Consider the following 20,825-nt stretch of genomic DNA (forward strand, 5'->3'; position numbering starts at 1 on the left):
CACATTGATGTTTCCTTCTCTCCCTTCCCCTTGCTCTAAAAATAAATAAATAAAATATTTAAAAAATAAAAATACATATTCTTCCTCTTGTTTAATATGGCTGAGAACCAGGTTTTTCTCTTTTGGTAAATAAAATTAATTCAGTATGATAATTTACCTTTTTTAGGGGTCATGATTTACCTCCCTAAGAAAAAAGGAATAAAGCAAATGCATATACAAATTTACATATAATTTAGAGAGTCACAAACCCCTAGGACTCTCTATCCATTGATCCTAGGTTAGGAATACTTGATTTAGATAATTATAGAACAAAGTTCTAATGTTCTAAAGGATATTTGCAAAAAGTTATTATAAATTCAATGTAAAGCAAATTTAAACACTAAACACACAAAAGTCAGTGTTAAAACATCCCTTTAAATCCCAGGATTGGGATTAAAATTTGGTTTCAAGCAAGGTTTATCTCATCAAAATTAATGTCTCATCTAATCAAAAAAATGAATTTTCTTTACTCTTACAGTCCTTTTAGGTTTTTTTAAGCAAAACCATAATAAGCTCCATCCATTTAAAATAATTAAACGCTGTAGTTAATATTATAACTAGCCATTCAGAGAAGGTTGGTGGTACAAGATGATCACATTTTCTTTGGCTGTGTGCCTAATTCCACTGTTGGGGACTGACTGCATGACTATTAGAGGTTACACGTTATTTTAAAAGGAAGATAAATTTAAAATCACTTGATGTGTAGTACATTTTTCCTAGAGTTATTTAAACAATGCAATGTTCAAGTATAGAAACAATCATGCACAATATGGTACTTAATATCAGAAAGTGATACTGCCTATAAGCAATCAATAAATGTTTAAATTAAACAGGCCTTACCTGATAGGAATTTATTATTCCTTAAAATAATATTTAAAATATACTATATATATATAACAGTTTAACAGTAAAAATGTTTAAGTGACAATTATTTGTGTTCCTTAATTTTAAATATTACCATATTTCAATGTGAGAGATGTTTCAAACAATAAGGCTGCAATTAGTACATCTTCTTTAAGCACTTTATTTCTTAAGTTTAGTCGAGCATGGGCTTCAGATAGGGAAACTCTAAAAAAGAAAATTGATATCAATCAAAATATGTTGACAATATAAAAATTATATATTTTGGCAGGAACAAACCAAGACATATGTGACCATAAGCAACACCCTAAGGATCAACATATTCTTTCTTTTGAAAAAATATTTAGTTTATTTTCAAAGCATTTTTCTTACCAAGTTGAACAGACTCTTCCCGAATAAGCAAGTATTTTGACTTATCAAAGAGTTGGTTTCCACCCTTGATTATCTTTATTATTTTATATACCATCTCTCCAAATTCTGTTCAGATAAATACAGAGTTGGAAAATTAAGCTAACTAAATATCTCTTATAGACACATCATTGGTATTTACTTCCAGTTCTTCGTCTATTTGAAGTCCACATAGACTCTTGAAATTTCAGTGTTGGAAGACATCTTTGAGGTTAAAGTTCAAACTCCCATCAGATAATTGAATTGCTTCTATAACACTTAATGTCTAGTCTCTTGAACTTCTCCTAGGATTCACTAGGAATCATGAAGCAATACATGCCTTTATTTTCAAAATATATTTTATTGATTATGCTATTACTTTCCTTTATTTATAAACTATATATGATTACTTGAAGAAACCTCCCTTAATCTCTCATTAGGCATTTGTAATGTACTTGAATGATTGCTGGACTTAGGAATCAGAAAAACTGGGCTAAGTCTCCAGAATTCACTGTGACATTGTATAAATTAATTTCTGACATTATTTTGAAATTCAGCTATAAAATCATTCATAGTGATTTTGTGATTTCAAATAAGGCCATCTTGGGACTCACCTACAAAGATTATATAAATGTAAGCTGAAATTGGTTTCACGGCAATTTCCACCTAGTGGTGGCTGGTTTTGTCTTCTGGGATTACAGAACAAGCGTTAATACTTACATGTGACAGCTCTTCAAATACACAACTTTTCTAGTTGCCCCATGTTTTCTTTTCTCAAGATAAATATTCTAGTCCTTTTAAGATGTCATAAGACATCATGTTCAGGCCCCTCACCATTCTGGCTAGTGGGCAGATGTTAATATTCCTTTTCAGTATAAGTATTATTACAGTTGTGATTCAGTGTTAATATTTCTTTTCAGTATAGTATTATTACAGTTGTGACCAGCAGAATAGAATAGAAATAACATTTTCTTACTCATGATACTATATTCTATTAATGCAACCCCAAATCACAGTGTTGTTACCAGCCATGTATATTGTTGACTCATATTGACCATCAAAAGAATGAAATCTCATCTTTTTCATATTAAGCCGTATCACCCTTTCCCATCCATTTATACTTGTACTAGGAGGTTGAGATCTAATTGAGGATATTACATTTATCCTATTAATTTTCCTGTTAGACTAAGATCATCATTCAAACTTGTGAAGATCTCTCCAGAGTTGCTTATTTACAGATTTACAGATTATCATGTTTCTGATGTTTTACTCAAGTTCCTTGTAGTAGAGGGGGGAGGTTAGAGGGTGGAGGAATGGAACAAAAAGGAAAAAGGACTCATGGATATGGACCACAGTGTGATGATTGCTGAGGGAGGGAGTATAAGGGGGGCTAAATGATAATGGGAAAAAAATGCAATAAAGACTAAGACACAAACACTAAAAAAAATTTTTAAATGGCCAGGACAGAATAGGTATACAGCCTTTCAGGAAAAAAAGAAGACAGTAGTATTGTTCAGCTCTATTTTGGAAAAGCAAGCATGATGTATTAGGTACCTGTCTATCTAAGTAGGAGAAAAATTCAAGATTTATGATTCCTTTGACTAGTGGTTCATTGACTTTGCTATTTCATAATCCCCATCTCCTCTTCTAGGGTTTATTTCTACAATGGGAAAAAGGTACAATTATATTAAAATTGACTGCTTTATTTTTGGATCAATATAATCAAATGCAAACAGATTACTTAAAAAATTATTTTTTACAACAGAGAAAAAATATGAAAAATAGGATTTTTAAAGCTTTAAAGCTTTGAAGCTTTGAGTATTGAGTATTGATTTGAGTATTTTAAATTACTTCAGAAAATGAAAAGTATTGTATAATTTTGTTTACCATTTTAAAGCATCACCATTGATTTCTACCTTGTCTTATCTTCAGTATTTTTTTCATCTCTATAAAGATAAATACACCATTGGGAAAAATTAGCTAAAACATATTTATCTCATATAGGCCCACAGTTGATATTTCCAGCTGGTCCCTCATTTGTCTTATTTTCTATTTCAGTTATAACAAGGTATTTATATATTTAATGGATTGCTTTACTCATAGTCCTACTTTACAATTTTTTTAGATTATATATTAATGTATATCAAATGAAGTAATGGTCTATCAATAGGGGATTATTTAAATCATGGTACAGCCACATCACAACACAGTACAACTAATACAGCTATTAAAACAGAATGAGGTAATTCTTGTTGTGCTGATAGTGTGAGAGTATAATATATATGTGGTCTGTCTGAAAAAAGTCCAGCTGTTGTCAATATAATGAGAATAGTTTGTGCGACATCGGTGTAACCTGGCAGCCAAGGAGAGTGGACTGGAATGTTCATGCATGAACAATGACTTCACTGCACTAGTCAGTGGGGGAACACCATTGAGTGACCATGTGTACTGTGTGGCTGTCATATTCAAAATGACTGAGTAGTAGAGCAACAAATCTGTATCAAATTTCATGTTAAGTTTGAACATTCCTCTGTGGAAACTATTTAGATGATTCAGAAGGCCACAGCTACAGGCAACTGGTGACTGGCAACTTCATCACAACAACATGCCTGCTCATGCATCACTTCCCACGCAGTTTTTTTGGCAAAACATCAAATCAAATCACCCAGGTAACTTAGTCCTGCTACAGCCCAGATTTGGCACCCTGTGACTTCTGCCTTTTCCCAAAACTAAAATCACCTTTGAAAGGGAAGCAATTTCAGAATGTTTATAAGGTTTAAGAAAATACTTCAGGGCAACTGATGGTGATTAGGAGAATTGTGTGAGGTCCCAGAATGCCTACTTTGAAGGGGACCAAGATATCATTGTCCTATATACAATATTTTTTGTATCTTGTATCTCCTTTGATAAATGTCTCTATTTTTCATATTACATGGCTGGATACCTTCTGAACAAGCCTCCCATATACCATGCAAGATTCCACTTGGGCAAAAACAGAATATCCATATTTATATATTTATATATAATATATAGGAATATATATTTCTATATTGTAGTAGATATGTATATATAATGTTTAAATAACATTTCATCTAAAATACATAACATTAAGGTATGTGATATATAACAATACATCATATATTTGATGTATATATGATATATAATATATTTAAACTACATATTTGTACATGCTAGAATTTAAATGGATAATTTCTGGAAGGATACACAAAAACTTTTTTTTAAGATTTTACTTATTTATTTTTAGGCAGAGGGGAAGGGAGGGAGAAAAATAGGGCAAGGAACAATGTGTGGTTGCTACTCATGTACCCACAACTGGGGACCTGGCCTGCAACCCAGGCATGTGCCTTGACTGGGAATTGAACTGGCAACCCTTTGATTCACAGGCTGGGGCTCAGCCCACTGAGCCACACCAGCCAGGGCCACAAAAATTCTTAATAGTGACTAAAGAATTCAAATTTGGGGCCTCGCCCAAAATGAGTTAGTACCAGAGATAACTTTTACAACCTGTCTATAGGACAGGGAAAATATCTAATTACTGCTCATCTGATCTTATTGTCCTGTGAATGACCTTCTTCCCCTCTGAAGCCCAAGGAACCTTATCTCATCCTTAGCTCAGAATGTCACATATACTCATTTAACTTTCCATCCCTGAATATCTCATGTGTGTTGGGTTCCCATATATACTATGTAATTAAACTTGGTTGATTTTCTCTTGTTAATCTGTTTTATGTTGATTTAATTATTAGACCAGCCTGAAAAACCAAGAAAGGTGAAGGAAAATTTCTACCTCCCTACAAATGTGAACGGCCACATTAAAAAAAAAACATTTTCATTTGAAATCAGTATACTTCTCCCAGACACATCTTATACAGAGGGTCCAATAAAGATTAATTTAGTCAAAACAAATCATTGGAGGTTCAAATGATATAATATTGTATATAACAAAAGGAATTGGGTCACTTTAAATTCTTTTGGAACAAAGTAAATTATAAATTGACCAACCAGCAATCAAAGAAAACAAGTAAAACATAAATAAGTTAATTAAACACAGCATTTAAAAGTCAATACGGGCTTTAAAATTTTATATTGAATACCTACAAATATTTTAATGCAGATGCTGACAGTTTTGATCCACATATAGAATCAGTTCTGATTCTACGACTTGCTAGATAATAGCCATGAATCATTCTTTCTGCCTCCAAGCTGAATTCTACATTCAAATTCTTTGCAAAAGCCAGCAGCTAAATTAAAAATGTGAAAAATTTAAGAAACTCAGACTTTATTGTAAAATCTATATTGCAAAAATGCAAAATATATTGTCAGTTTATTTTTAAGCATTTACATATTTTATTTACATTGAAACTGATTAAATAGAGCCATCTCAAAATAATTGAACATTTTATTCATAGTCTTATACTTGTAAGAATATTTAAGTTTACCCCAGATAACCTCTTATTCCCACTTAGTGCAGGAATATTCTGTGCAATGTATTGGAATGACTTTCAAGTCTTTGCTTCAAGTGGAATAAAGGCTCTCTCAGATTCTTTCATTGGGAAAGAAACTTCCACCAGAAGCTCATTTCCCTTTGAATAGCTTTAATTCTTTGACAGTTTATTTCCTTGTAACTTTCCCTCATTGGCCCTAGATGCCCTTCTTCCCTTTAAAGAACACAACTGAATATTAGCAGTGTGGGAGAAATTGTGTTAAATACTATGAATGTGGGTCTTGAATATTCAGTAAGATTTTGGGTAGAGAATACATTTTCAAACTAATGATTATCAATTTTTTTCCCTGAGTTTGTGCTTTTCTTTCTTTCTGATTGCTTTCCAGTTTCTTAAGTCCTCATTCAATGACATTATTTCCATGATCTTCAACTATTCTACTTGTTTTCTGCTTTTAAAAATTGTAGAAAAAATTAACCATAAAATCTTGCTGTTAACTATAATATTTATATTTTCAAAATAACTTTTCTGAAGGATCTGGATGTGTCCTGGGTTGGATATAGCCCGTCTTCTTTATTCTTCTTATACTCTACAGTTCCCTTCAGGCCTTCAGAGCTAGATAATATTGATAACATCAGTAGCCCTCACTGGTTTTTCCCTATGGAGGCCCAGTGATGTTCCACCTATATCCCTACTTCAAAGAAGGACTGTGGCCCAAAGTTCTGGGAGTCCTCTCAGTATTTGACCTCCAGATGTCAGCTTTTTCAGGGATTGCCTCAGGACAGCCCATAACAAATGAATGATTGAGGTGGAAATGGGGAAGGTATTATAAAGCCCCTCTATTTCTATGAAGCAGGACCTCTCTGATAAGTCTCTAGCTCCAGAGCTCATTATGGGGCCAACAAAGGCTATCTTTGGGCCTATAACACAGCTTGACTCCTTCCTCTGTCCAATCCTGCTTTCTTCTCCCTTCTGATGGGGGAACTCAAAAGTTAAACATTTTTAGCTTTAGTTATATAGTGAATAGGCTTGGTGATTAATGCATGTACAAAGCTAATGTTCCAGGAACTGGAATGTGTATGACCAGACCTACTCTGACTCCAGGGGACCCACAAGCAATTCTACCTTTGTGACACAGCAGGACTGTAAGAGAACAAGATGGTATCTGAGCCATTGTGCTCCAGTGAGGAAATGTCTGCCAACAAGGACACAGATAAAGAATCACCATGGGTCAGCAGATGAAAGGATACTAGGAAAATTGCTGTACTGCAGCTTTTATCTGATTAACATTTTTCCTTGAATTCCAAACCCCTTATCTACGTTTTTCCTGAGTTCCAAACTCCTTACCTACCTGCTTCTCCTTATGAAAAAGGTCAGTTTGAGATGGAGATGTAAGACAGACTTTTAGGGTATATAACCTGCCATCTTCTCAGATTGCTGGCCATCTGCATAAAGCACCCATAAAGAGCCAGTCTTTGTCTCTACTTAGTTCTGGTAGTGACAGGCAGCAGGAATGCCGACTTTTCCAATTTCACTTCTACAGATGTTGCCAAGAGGGCACTCCCTAATAATCAATGGCACACTAAGCTCCATCTCAGTTCTCCTCCTGGAGAACCCAGGCTGCAACATATTTCATTCAGTGTTTTTTGTGATACACATATTTATCTTTTGGGGAAATCATTCTCACTATGTCACTAGCCTAGTAAAGTCTATGTCTGTAATTGTTCTCTCCAGTCTGACAAATCAACTATAAACTGCCTGAGCTTTTCAAGACTTACTGCAAATTTGCTGAATCCCAAACTCAATAACTCCAGTCAGGCAAGTCTTTTCATAGTTTCCCGTGTATACTCTTTGCTACTTTTATGTCTCTGCTCCTATTCTTGTTTCTTTTTAGCATTCCAATTCTTCCTATCATCTAAATCTTACCTTTCCTTAAGGCCCAACTAAAGTCTCACCTCTTCTATGAAATATTCCCAACTCTTCTATTGTACTTAATATCCTCCTTGCTAATATCTTAAAATACTTTTTGTCATTGCCACCCTACTTAGCACTTAATTGTCCTTCAATTGTTTTGGGTATCATATTTTTATCTCAACTAAATGATTAACTATTTAAAGAGAATTTATATTTCCATGAGAATTTGAAAAAACATAAATAAGCTCATACATATATTCAGTGAGCACCTAATTAACAAATCCATGCATTTTTTGTTTGTTTCTCAGAGAAAAACTGGGTGAAAATTTCTCCAGATCTTTAGTGTGTCTACATATTCAGTATATTAATTCCTAGAGACAAACTACTTTTTTCTTATATGATAAAAGTAAACAAAAAGACCTTTTCTGTATTATCAATATTGTTATTTTTCTGTGAATAAACAATACTCAGAATTTATTTTTAAGTCTACTTCACCTTTCAACCTTTTACCCATGCAATATGTGTACAAGGAGGACAGGTGTGAAAACAAATTTTAATGACCCATGGATTTCTACTTGCCAATATTCCTTGTCTTTTATACTCAGATACTTTAACTCTACTGTGGACAGATTTCTAAAAGAGTTTCACTTGTAGATACTCGAGTACCTTTAGTAATTATGAAAATCATTACTAAATTTTAATCGCCTATTTTCAGGTTCTCTGAATATGCCACACATATTTTCATGTCAGGACATTAAATGACTTAGTGAGTCATGATAGGTATTCCCTAAAGTGAGAATGCTGAAGGCATTCATATAAACAAAATTCCTTTGAATAGCCTGTAAAATATAAATAACTGTATATCTATCTATACAGCCTCTCATCATATTTTTCATAAAAATAATCTATTTTTATTTCTTTTATTAAGATTCTTTATGCTAAGGTGATTTGGACAGTGATACAAAGAATAACCTCAGCATTTTAATATCTATGTCCTTATATATTTATTTATTTATTTTTAATCCTAAATATTTTCCATACGATGTCTTCAAAATGTTTAAAAGCTAGAAGCAATCTGGAATAAAATAGTCCTAAATGCAGAAAACTGAATGCTCAGAGAAAGTTGTATTTAATTTGTATTTAAATTGAGAAACATTACCACAAGAATTCTTGGCAGTCATTTTTTTTGTATGTGACACATTATCACAAGTATTCTTGGCAGTCATTTTTTCATTCATTCTTTACCTTTTCAAAATCTTCTGTTGTGAACTGTTTAGAAGCTAAATAAAGCAGCCCTTCAGGATCAATGGCTTTCTTTAAAGTATGTTGCACAATAGGAAGAAATGGGTGGCAAGGAGATGATTCATTACAGTTAATCAATAATCCAAATGCCTCTACAAGATTAGCTGGAATTAAACTGCAATCCTACATCAACCAAAAATGTAAAAGGCAAACATTAAGTTCAGGCATTTTCACAAAAACTTTGGAAATAATTATAAATTATTGAAACAGTCATATATTTATAATATTTGATTATATTAAATTATGTATTCATAACTAGTAATTATGATTTATTACTACTAATTATTATTTAGTGATTTCTAAATATTATGAGAACTTTGTGGTGACTACTTTTTTAAAATGCTCTTTATTAAGTATTTTCTTATATATTCTCCTTCAAAGCCTTTACCAAATTCAAATAACAATTTCTAGTAAGCAGATACCTGCTTGAAATTATTTTAAAAACATTAAAAATTTTAAACTGTGTCATTATTTAGTTCTAGTGCCCAATTAAATATAGAAATGGGTAATAACAAAACACTAAAAACAACAAAAGCACTAAGATTAAAATCTGTTGCTAAATGCCCTGAATAACATTCTAACAATAAAATATACAAATACTTTACCATCTGACCAATTAGAGTGTTGGTTTTCTGCATACTTTTCCTTGATGATGAATCCATATCAACGAAAGACCAGAAACTGCACTGAATTGGAAAAGTCATTTGTTGATCGATATCATCCCCAGACTTCTTTCCAGGAATATATACAGTAATGCTTCTGCTTTCCATAACTAAATCAAAGACATTACCCATTTGTTATTTAAGTTCATTTCAGTCTATGTATCTATAAGTCAATAATAAATATTGTGTAGAATCTCACTGTCTAAATTTTAGATAATATAGACACGAGTAAATTTGTTCTGCAAGATATAAATGTCTGAATTAGAAGATATGCCATAAAAGTAACAAGGCAAGAAAATATTTTAATGTTTTTATGTCCTATGACTTGATGAGAGCCAGCCATCCAAAGCTTGTAGCTAGTACTGTGGTCAGTGTCTGGGTGGAATACACAGAAGGTTAGGACTAAGATTGGTCATTCAGTGCAAGCTTACGAGGGAGGCTGAAATAAAGCCATATTCTTTTATGTGAAAAAATAATGATGGAAAGTGGGCTATTTATGTGTGAGTGAAAAAGAAAAAGGCTGAGAGAGAATATGAACTACAATGACAAGGGGGAATAAATCTCAAATTTAATATGTTCAAAACCAAATCACTTCTCCTTAAATGGCTCTGTGTGAATTATTCATGATTGGGATATCACCATCCAAGCACTTAAAACCCAAACAAAAAGGTGTAGAAACATTCTATTCTTTTTTCTATCTGTCCCTCAACCCACTCAATCTATGAATTCAATACTATTTCTAGGATTCTATCTCCCAACCATTTCTCAAATTAGTCTTCTCTCCACTCATGATAATAGTCTTTTTTATGAATGTTTTTCTTTGCCTTGGGTCATAAGGTAAATATATACATTTAACTCTATAGAAACTGCCAGACCAATTTGTAAGATGGTGTACTATTTTACATTCTCATCAATAAAATAAGAGAATTTCTGTTTCTCCATATCCTTAGCAATTTTGGTTGTTGTCAACCTTTTAAAATTTTTGTCATTCTAGTAACCAGCACCCAGCTACATAATTTGTGGGGCTTAGTGTAAAATGAAAGTCTGGGCCTCTTACTCAAAAAGATCAGGGAAAATCTGCTAAAATACTAATATCCAATATATAAAGCTTTTTCCTTAAAAAATGTTATTACTTATAAAATGTAATGGGGTGATATGGAGAAATTAGAACACTCATACATTATTGTTGGGACTGTAAGAGGGTATGACTACTGTAGAAAAGTTTGGTGGTTCCTCATAAAGTTAAACATAGAATTACCCTATGATCCAGCAATTCCACTTCCAGGTATAATACCCAAAAGAGTTAAGGGCAAAAAAATAAATAAATTTTAAGAAATTGGCATGTATGTAGTTAAATAAATATTATCCAGCCATAAAAGGGAATCAGATTCTATGAACAGGCAAATTCATAGAGAAAGAAAGTAGAATAGAGATTACCAAGGACTGGAGGGAACAGGGAACAGGGATTTACTATTTAATTGGTACAGACTTCTGTTTGGGGTAATTAAAAAGTTCCTGGAAATAGACAATGGCGATGTTTGCACATTATAAATGTACTTAATGCTAGTGAATTATACACTTAAAAGTGGTTAAAATGCTAAATCTTATCCTGTATGTATTTTACCAGAATTTTTAATAAAAGGAATATAGTAATGACACATGCTACAACATGGCTGAATCTCAAAAACACTATGGTGAGTAAAAGAAACCAGTCACAAAAGACCACATTATCATAGAATTCCATGTACAAGAAATGTCCAGAACAGGCTAATCTATAGAGACAGAAAGCAAATTAGGTTGCCAGGGACTGTGAGAAGAAGGAGTTTGAAGAGATGACTGCTAATGAGTATGGGGTTTCCTTTTGGGGTGTTGAAAATGTTCTGAAAGACAGTGATGATGGCTTTATAACTCTGTAAGTATTCTAAAAACCAGTAAACTGTACACTTTAAGTGGTAAATTATATGGTATGCAAATTATATCTCAATAAAGCGGTTACCAAAAAAATGTATAGATGTAATTGCCATTCTAAAACTAATTTTTTTTAAAAATATTGATTTTTAGAGAGAAAGAAAGGAAGGCGGTAGAGAGAGATATCAAATTGTATGTTCAACTTGAATAAGAATCAACTTATTCATTCTTACATGTGCCCTGACCCAGTATCAAACCTGCAGTCTTGGCAAATCAGGACGATGCTCTAGCCAACTGAGCTACCTGGCCAGGGCCTAAAACTAAAATTTTTAATTATTGGCAGGAATATTGCCATTTATCTTTATATGGTGCAATACCAATTTTAAATACAAATAAATGATCTTTTAACTCATATGTGAAATCACTAATATATATAGCTTATATTGTATCTAGTATATATGTAATATAGGTGATACATACAATATATATTGTATAGCATATAACATATACACTCCATGTAATATATAATATATAATATATAATATATAGATAGTTACTTAGAACATATATTCCATGTATGCTATATTCTATACAATATACTGCACATTATGTTATATTATATACTATATACAATCTATTGTATAATATATATTATATGTCATATAATGTTATGGTATAATATGTAATATAATGTATTGGATATGATTATATGTGATATATAATAACAGTATAATATAAATTGTATATAATATATTTTATAATATATAAAATATTAGTGTAATGCACTAATACCAAAATTGGACAATTATAATATATTATACTATGTTATATAATATAGTCTAGCTAAAATATTCTCTCTATATATATTTCTTTCAGAACAGTGGAAATGCTGCACAAACCTGTATTTTATTTTGCTTATTGATATGCATCAGTAATGCATGATGAATTAGCTTATTGATGAATAAGGAAGGACTAAAAGGAAAAGAAACTAAGCATTGCCCTATCTTTCCCTTTCCTCCTATATCATCAATTTCAGTGTAAGTAGTTGGCAAATACAGGAAAGTAACCAAGTAAGAAAAGATATGATGGTGTTCCTTGGTCATTTGTGTTTCTTAGATTACCACTACTTGCCTTCTATATAAAAAGCAAGTCTGGTTTGAAGGGAAAGTGTGACCTCTTGGGAGCTATTGACTCCCTTACCTAGTTGAAAATGTCTTGATATGGAACATTAGCACAGTGTTGTAGTGTACTTGCAATACATGGGAGTCCAGAGAGAACAAAACTGATTACAAATTGTGCAGCTGCATAGTGATTGCAAATGCTATGTGAAATAAGGGCAACAAGGCATGGTAAACACATGCATCCATGTATCTCCACTGCTTACATACATGCTCATCTGTCTGGACTTCCTTAAAACACAAGTTTGAAGATAAAAATCATTAAAAATTTGAAGATGGTGACAGTAGAGTTTGAACCAAGTCCCAGCCTGTTCTAGGAAGAGGAGGGCCTTTGTGAAACTATACTTGTTCCATGTCCATGAAGCAGGCCCTCCTAGTATGTGAATGTAGGTATCTCATGGCAGTTTTATTTTCATTTCCCTGGTATGATAATGATAATGATATCATATGCATATCATAATGGTATGAAAGTGGATGATAATGAGCACTCTTTCATATGCTTATTAGTCATTTTGTATATATTTGTGAAGTCACTATTCAAGTCTTTTGACCATTTTAGACTGGGTTCTTTGTTTTTTAAATTATTGACTTACAGGGAGTGTTTCTATGTTCTATGTGTATGTCTGATGTCAGATATATGTATTGCAATTATTTTCTTTTTATTCACTTATCTACTCACTCTTTAAATGGGGCCTTTTCACGTGTATAACTTTTGAGTTCCGATGAAGTCCACTTTATCAATTATCTTCTGTTTATGGCTTTCTAAGTCCTAAGAAATATTTGCTTACCTTAAAATCATGAAGATATTCTATGTTTTCTTTCTTCTAGGGCCTTATAATATTAGTTTTGACACTTAAGTATATGATCCATCTTTACTTAATTAGTTTATAGTTGAGGTGAGCTAATGCTAATTTGGTTACATATATATATAACCAAATTGTCCACCATCATTTGCTGAAAAACATTTTCTTTCTCCATTTACTTGCTTTGGTGCCATAGTCAAAAATAAATTCACCATATTAGTGTGGGTCTCTTTCTGCATTCTCTTCTAGGGAGAGGGAATATACTATGTGCCCTGAGCATTGCTGCACATTCTTGTTGCTATTCCAAGAATACAAGGCCCTGACTGCTTTTTGCCCAGTCCATACCTGTCCATATCCTTGTTAATTACAAATCTACCCCAAACTGTGTAATCTACTAATACCAAAACTGGACAAAAACATGGTAAGAAAAATGCAGATCAATATTTCTTGTGAATAAGGATTTAAAAATCCTCGACAAAATATAAGCACATTGAATCCAACAATGTATAAAAAGAATTACATACTACAGCCAGGTGGGCTTTATTCTAAGTAAGTGAAAATGGCTCAACATTTGAAAGTCAATTAATGTAATCCATAATATCAACAGGCTATAGAAGAAAAATTACATTATTACATCAATATATGCATAAAAAGCATTTGATAAAATCCAACACCCATTTATTTTTTTAAAAAATCTCAGTAGATTAGGAATAGAGGACTATGCCTTCAACTTGAAAGAGAGAACTCAAAGCTTTCCTGCTAAGATTAGGAACAAGTCAAGGATGTCCCTTCTTACTACTGCTTTTCAATATCATATTGGAAGTTCTACTTAATGCAATAAGACAAGAAAGGAAATAAATCTATTTCAACAAAAACTCATGTGTTAGCACAACTGAGAGCAAAGGCTAAAACAGTACATTTGCACATTAAAGTCCTCTGTTTTTATTTATAAAGATAAAATGAGACATTTTATCTTTACATTTAGTATAATTTCTCAATTTCTAAAATAAGTATAATACAATCTTAACTGTTAAATAATGCTTTGTCACTGGTGAAACTATAAATTAAACAGGTGAAAATTAATTTGTTACCCCAGTCAGGTAGCTCAGTTGGTTAGAGCATCATCCAGATATGCCAAGGCTGTGGCTTTGATTTCTGGTCAGGGCACATACAAGAAGAAACCAATGAATGCATCAATAAGTGGAACGACAAATCCATGTTTCTCTCTCTCTAAAAATCAATCAATAAAAATATTTTAAAAATAAAATTCATTTGAAAAATATATTGTTTACCTGATTGAAGTTGTTCGAGTTTATCTTTTTTATGTGAAGCCAAGTCTCCTATAAAGCAGATACCACCTTTAGCCAGCAAAGCACTGCCAGCTTGAATGCTAACCGCTCCAGTTCCATAGTTATTCCTGGACAGAGTAGGAAAAATTTCAGTAGAGACTGGATGACGTACACCACGGGGCACAAGGTTTATACTAAAATTCAAAAGCCTAGGGAAAAATAAATTATTCATTACTATTATTTAATATTTGTTTTTCAGAAATCATAATGTGTAACGGCTACACAATCAAATTTAATTTGACTCAATTTTTACTGAGCTAGGGATAAAAACATATATAAAACTTACTCCTTTACTTGCAAAACTCACAGCCAAGAAAGAGACATAAACAAGAAACTAAGATACAATGTGAAAAATACTGAAATAATGTTTTGAGAACATCCATAAGAGAGTATTATTTCTTCCTGGAAGTAAGTCAGAGAAAAGTACAGAGAGATGACATTTGAACTGGGTCTTCCTCATTTTATGGATTGTTTTCTTTTGTTTACTTGGAATTTTTGCATTTAGGCTTGCCAATAGCCCATCATGACTATTCCTGCTGCCCGTGCTCTGTATCATGGTAACTTCAGGGAGGTTTTGCTTTCTAATCTCTTTGCCAACTGCCTCAGCCTCGTTATTTCTCAAATTTAAATTCTAAGAAAAGAATATGATTATCTTAGCTTAGCTTTCAAATCCTTGCCACAGAGATCATAGCTTGTGGGTGCAATCAACTATGAGCACTAAACATAGACACACAGAGCAAATATAGAAGAAGCAGCATCCCCTAAGTGTGGATAAGTAGATGTTATAAAATGTCTACTGTATGTGCCATTCCAAGGAATTTGGATGTTAGTTTGAAGATTATAAAAATGGGGCAGTGAAATTTAGAAAGAAACTTGCAAACTTTTAGAGCAGTGGTTCTCAAACCTAACTCACATTAAAATTACCTGTGAAGTTTTAAAAAATTCCAGTGTCAAGCTCCACCCCAAAGCAGGGAAATTAGAACTGTGGGCATGGCCCATACGCATATATCTTCTCCCAGGTGATTCTAGTGTGCAGTCAGGGTTAGAGCCTAGTTACATAGAACAATGGGCCTCAAACTTGGCTACACATTGAAATCAGCTGAGGAATTAAAAAAAACACTGATACAAGGTCACAGAATACAAGATCAAAGTAAAAAACAATTGTATTTCTATATATTCACAGAAACTATTTGAAAAATGAAAATAAAAAAACAGTGGCCTTTTTAAAAAAATCCTCACTCAAGAATATGTTTACTGATGAGAGAGAGAGGAAAGTAGGGGACAGAAACATCAATCTGAGAGAGAAGCATCCATCCACTCATCGGCCACCTCCCGAATGCACCCCTGCCGAGGTTCAAACCTGAAACCTTTTCAGTATATGAGACAATGCTCCAAACAACTAAGCCACCCATCCACTACAAACACCACCATTTTTAATAGCGTCAAAAATCTCGAACACTTAGAAGTCAACTTAAAATATGTTCATGACCTTTACAAAACATTGCTGAGTGAAATTATGAAAGATTTAAATAAATGAACATGTACACCATATACATAGGTTGAAAGACCCAGCATTGTTAAAAGATAAATTCTCCCCCAAATTGATTTATAAGTTAAATGCAGTTCCAATGAAAAATTTTAAAAGCTTATTTGAGAGGGAGTAGTGGATGAGGTTAGAATTAACATATGAATTCCAAACTTTATAAGAAAATGCAAAGGACCTAAAACAGTGGGAAAAAAACAAAAATGAGGAATAAAGTCACACCACCTGATTCAAAACTTAACAGAGCTACAATAATGAAGAATGTGCAGCATTGGCATAATTATAGACAAATGGGTCAAAATAACAGAAAAGAGAGTTCAGATGATTTATACCCAGTTCAATTTTATAACTAGTTTACATCCAGTTCAATTGCTTTTCAGTGATGGCACCAAAACAATTCAATGGGGGGAAGGAAAGTCTCTCCAACAAATGATATACAAAAATTAAATAAGTGCATAGCAAAAACATTAATCTTGACTTCTACCTCAAACCACATACAAAAATTAGCTTGTGATAGATAAGAGACCTAATATTAAAGTAAAAGCTATAATGCTTCTAGAAGGAAACACAAAATAATATATTTATGACCTTGGGGTTGACAAAGATTTCTTAAGCAGAATCCATAAAACACTAAACATATAAGAAAATAATAAATTGGGGTTCATCAAAACTAAGAAGTCTGCTCATCAAATATACCTCAGTTTTAGATTGGTAGAAAAATTTCATGATATACATACATGACAAAGGGTGCATATCCAGAGCAACCCCATTTAAAAGTGAGCAAAGGACTTGAACAGAAGCTTCGTAAAAGATATATGATAGCAAATAAGCACATGAAAAAGGGCTCAAATCACAAGTCACCAGGGAAATGCAAGTTAAGAATCACAGTGAGCTACCATTTCATATATACTAGAATAGCTAAATTGAGAAAGACTGACAACATCAAATGTTGGTGAGAATAGAAACAACTGGAACCTTACATCATTAGTAGGGATGTAAAATGGTATAACCACTTTAGAAAAATGGCAGTTCCTTATGAAGTGAAATACACACCTACATTATGTCACAGCATTTCTACTCTTTAGTATTTATCCAAGGTAATGAAAATGCATGTCCACAGAAAGACTAGTGCAATAATGTTTACAGTAGCTTTATTTATAATAGTCAAAACATGCAAAACCTGAATCTTCATCACCAGAAGAATCTATAAACAAATTCTGCTATATTCATATAATGGAATTCTACTAATAAATAATAACAATAAAATACTGATATGCACAACTGGGTCAATCTCAAAAACATTTTAAGTGAAAGAGACTAGACCCAAGAGTATGCACTGTATTCCCTTGCTGGGTAGCTAAGTTAGTTAGAGTGTCATCCTGATATGTGGGGAGGTGTGGGTTCCATCCCTGGTCAGTGCACATACAAGAAGGAACCAACGGATGCACAAATAAGAGGAATAACAAATATCTCTCTGTCCTTCCCCCCTCTCTAAAATCAATTTTTAAAAAAGATTATGCACTGTATGATTCTACTTATATAAAGTTTTAGAAAATGGAAATTAATCTATGGTGACAGAAATCACCTGTGGAGATAGGCACTGTTTGGAAGAGGGAATGGAAGAACTTTCTGCGGTGGTGGAAATGTTCTATATTGTTGTGATGGCTACAGGAGTATATGCACTTATTAATCATCAAATTGTATACTTAAGATCTGATTATTTCACTATATATAAACTTTACCTAAAGACAAAACACCACACAGCCTCAAATACCATAGGAAAAGTAAAAGGAATGACAAACAGGAAAAGAGACAATGGTCTTAATTTATAACAGGTATCATAAATCAATAAGAAATAAACAACTAAATAGAAAAGTGAGAAATGATCAAAAAGTTTCATAGGAAGATAACAGAAGTGTTTACCAAACTATAAATGGTGCCAAAATTTATTCCCAGTTAAAGAAATGTAAATCGAATAAATATAATTTTCCGTCCTTCAGATGGAAAAATTTTAAAGTTTGATACTATCCAGCACTGGTGAGGTGGTAAGGAAACAAATACTTTTATGCTCATATAGGAAAATTCAATTGGTATAATCTGTAGGAGTTAGCACCATACTTACATTGCAATTTAATTTTAGCAAAAACATTTGAATTTTTGTTTTATTCTGGTAATTTTAAATTCACTCTATATATTTGTTTTTCTTTATAATTGCATATAAAATTTTATTATAAAAAGCACATTCTTAGCTTTTTGAATATTTATGTAACTTTTTAAAATGGGTACTTGCTAGCAAGGAGCCCCAAAAGCTGAGTTAAGGCTTATTCTAATGTTGGGGTGATGCTCCCCAAACAGTGATTTGGGCACTTTTGACAGCATTATTTGGGTACAGTGAGTCAGTACTACTGAATAGAATGTTAAAGAAAAGTAAGGAAATGGCTTGTTGGCTCTTAGAGGGGGAGATTATTTAAAAATGAAAATAAAGTACAAAAGCAAAATGCTAAGATAAGGGATGGGGGAAAAGGAAGCCTGTATGATGCATTTATTTGTAAAGGTCAGAGTGCGAAATAGGTTGAAACTTTAAATGGTTAAAATAGATTCTCAAAATATTAAAAGCAAACATCCCATTTCTCAATCCATGTTTTAAAACTTTTAAACTTTATTGATAAAAGTTCATTTAAATAATTTTTTGCCCAGATAAATCCTAAATATTTGTCTTGTAATAATGTTCATGGAAAGCATTAAATAATTAAATCTGTGACCAATTTATAATTTGAAAAATTTCATGTCACATATTTTACCTGTCTACAAGTAGAGAGTCACTTGTTACAATTAAAATGTCCAGGCAATCTTCCACTTCCTTGTTAAAGTCCCTTGTCTGTACTAGACTCATCAGCAAACACAGCTTGAGCAAATTGTAAGTCCCAGGAGGAACAATGTGTGATGCAAAGGTACTGGTAAGTATTGCTGTAAACTTCCAGCATGAGCTGGCAGTCAAAGAGAGGAGACACCTGAAATTGTCACTAATTCCTGAAGGAACTGTAAGTAAATAATAACACATACATTAAAAGGGGTTTGAAAAAAACAAAAAAGACATTATAGATACATAATTCATCTAAAATATTACAAAAATATAATTCTTCAATGATACCATATTCAAATTATAATAATGATACTAAATTATGATGATTTGAGGTCACTCAGGTCTGTCATTTGTATCCCAGGAAACATGATAAAAGGAAGCAGTCACCCCAAGTGTCCATGTAGACTGACTGTGGGTTGCAAACAAATCCCTCTTTTAAGACCTATGTGAGCAAAGCCACATCATAGAGCTCCTGTACTGTAGTGTTTGCTTTTTTATTTCCATGTTTGAAATAATATTACCTGGAGGGCTAAAAAGCAGAATGGGAAATATTTGACTGTTGCTGTTAAAGGGAAAGACTAGTTTACTAATTTGAAAGCATTGTACTGTACTCTACAGTAACAGTCTAGAACTCCATTCCCTCTGTCCAACTCCTGAAAGGAATGAGTGATTTAATCAAATTGGTCAGTTTGGGAGGAACAGCTATGCATATATAACCCAGTCCCTTTCTCCTTCTTCTTGGGCTCCCATCATAGAGCATTGGTTTCTTCTACTCACGCATGCCCATGGACCAAGGAAGGCCCACCTTAGTGTAGCTCTTGCCACATCTGTGTGGTTAAATCTGCCTAATTCTGGAGTTCAGCACGAGAAAGCAGTTTTTCACCTACACATAAGCCAGGTTCTGCTACCAAACTAATACATCTCGAAATACCTCACAGCAGAAAATATTTAAAAGATCACTAAAATGTGTATTGTTCATTAGTGCCTTCCTTTCTTCAACATTTTTATTGTTAAGAAGCAGTCTCTTCAAGATAAGCAGAGGTATCTAGAATCTAAAGTCAATTTAAATGCATTTAAATTCAACTTGGACCTCTATTATTGCAAATGGTTATGTAAAAATTCTTTAAAAAATCTAACTCTATCAAGATTTAACTAGCTTTCCTTACATTTAGATATTTGTGTGCCAAGTTAAAAGAGTAGGTCTGCTCTCCATTTTTGTTTACCTAATGCTTAATTTTGTTTGAGTTGTTAAAGAAATAATAAGTTGTCAGTAATAAAGGTGATATTTTGCCTTTCTATTTTGTCTTATGACTCAATTGGTCCAGAACTCAGATGAGAAGGATGCTATTTTATTGGGCTCTCTTTCTCAGTTCACAAGCTAAGATCCAGCTAAGCCTAGAAAATAAAGGTTAGGGTAGTAAGACCTTTTAACTAGTCTTTAACTCTTGGTACCCTGAAACATTTTTCTCATTGCTAATTATTAAAATAATAATAATAATAATAATAATATTTAGCCAAAAAAAAGAAAGAAAAAGATTTCCTGTGGACAAGGT

General features: G+C 32.7%; 1 protein-coding gene across 1 annotated transcript in view; it reads right to left on the reverse strand.

The window, feature by feature from the left end:
* MCMDC2 (minichromosome maintenance domain containing 2) overlaps positions 1-20,825 on the reverse strand; it is a 33,526-nt gene that overhangs the window by 5,042 nt on the left and 7,659 nt on the right. The window contains exons 8-13 of the mRNA XM_053661181.1: positions 19,211-19,448; positions 14,810-15,015; positions 9,572-9,738; positions 8,910-9,089; positions 5,407-5,549; positions 998-1,107 (exon numbers count right to left, since the gene is read on the reverse strand). Of these exons, the coding sequence (XP_053517156.1) occupies positions 998-1,107; positions 5,407-5,549; positions 8,910-9,089; positions 9,572-9,738; positions 14,810-15,015; positions 19,211-19,448 (1,044 nt within the window). The remainder of the gene's footprint in view (positions 1-997; positions 1,108-5,406; positions 5,550-8,909; positions 9,090-9,571; positions 9,739-14,809; positions 15,016-19,210; positions 19,449-20,825) is intronic.

The sequence above is a fragment of the Artibeus jamaicensis genome, unplaced genomic scaffold, assembly GCF_021234435.1.
Source record: "Artibeus jamaicensis isolate MK-2021 breed Jamaican fruit bat unplaced genomic scaffold, CSHL_Jam_final scaffold_916, whole genome shotgun sequence".
NCBI classification, from domain to species: Eukaryota; Metazoa; Chordata; class Mammalia; order Chiroptera; family Phyllostomidae; genus Artibeus; species Artibeus jamaicensis.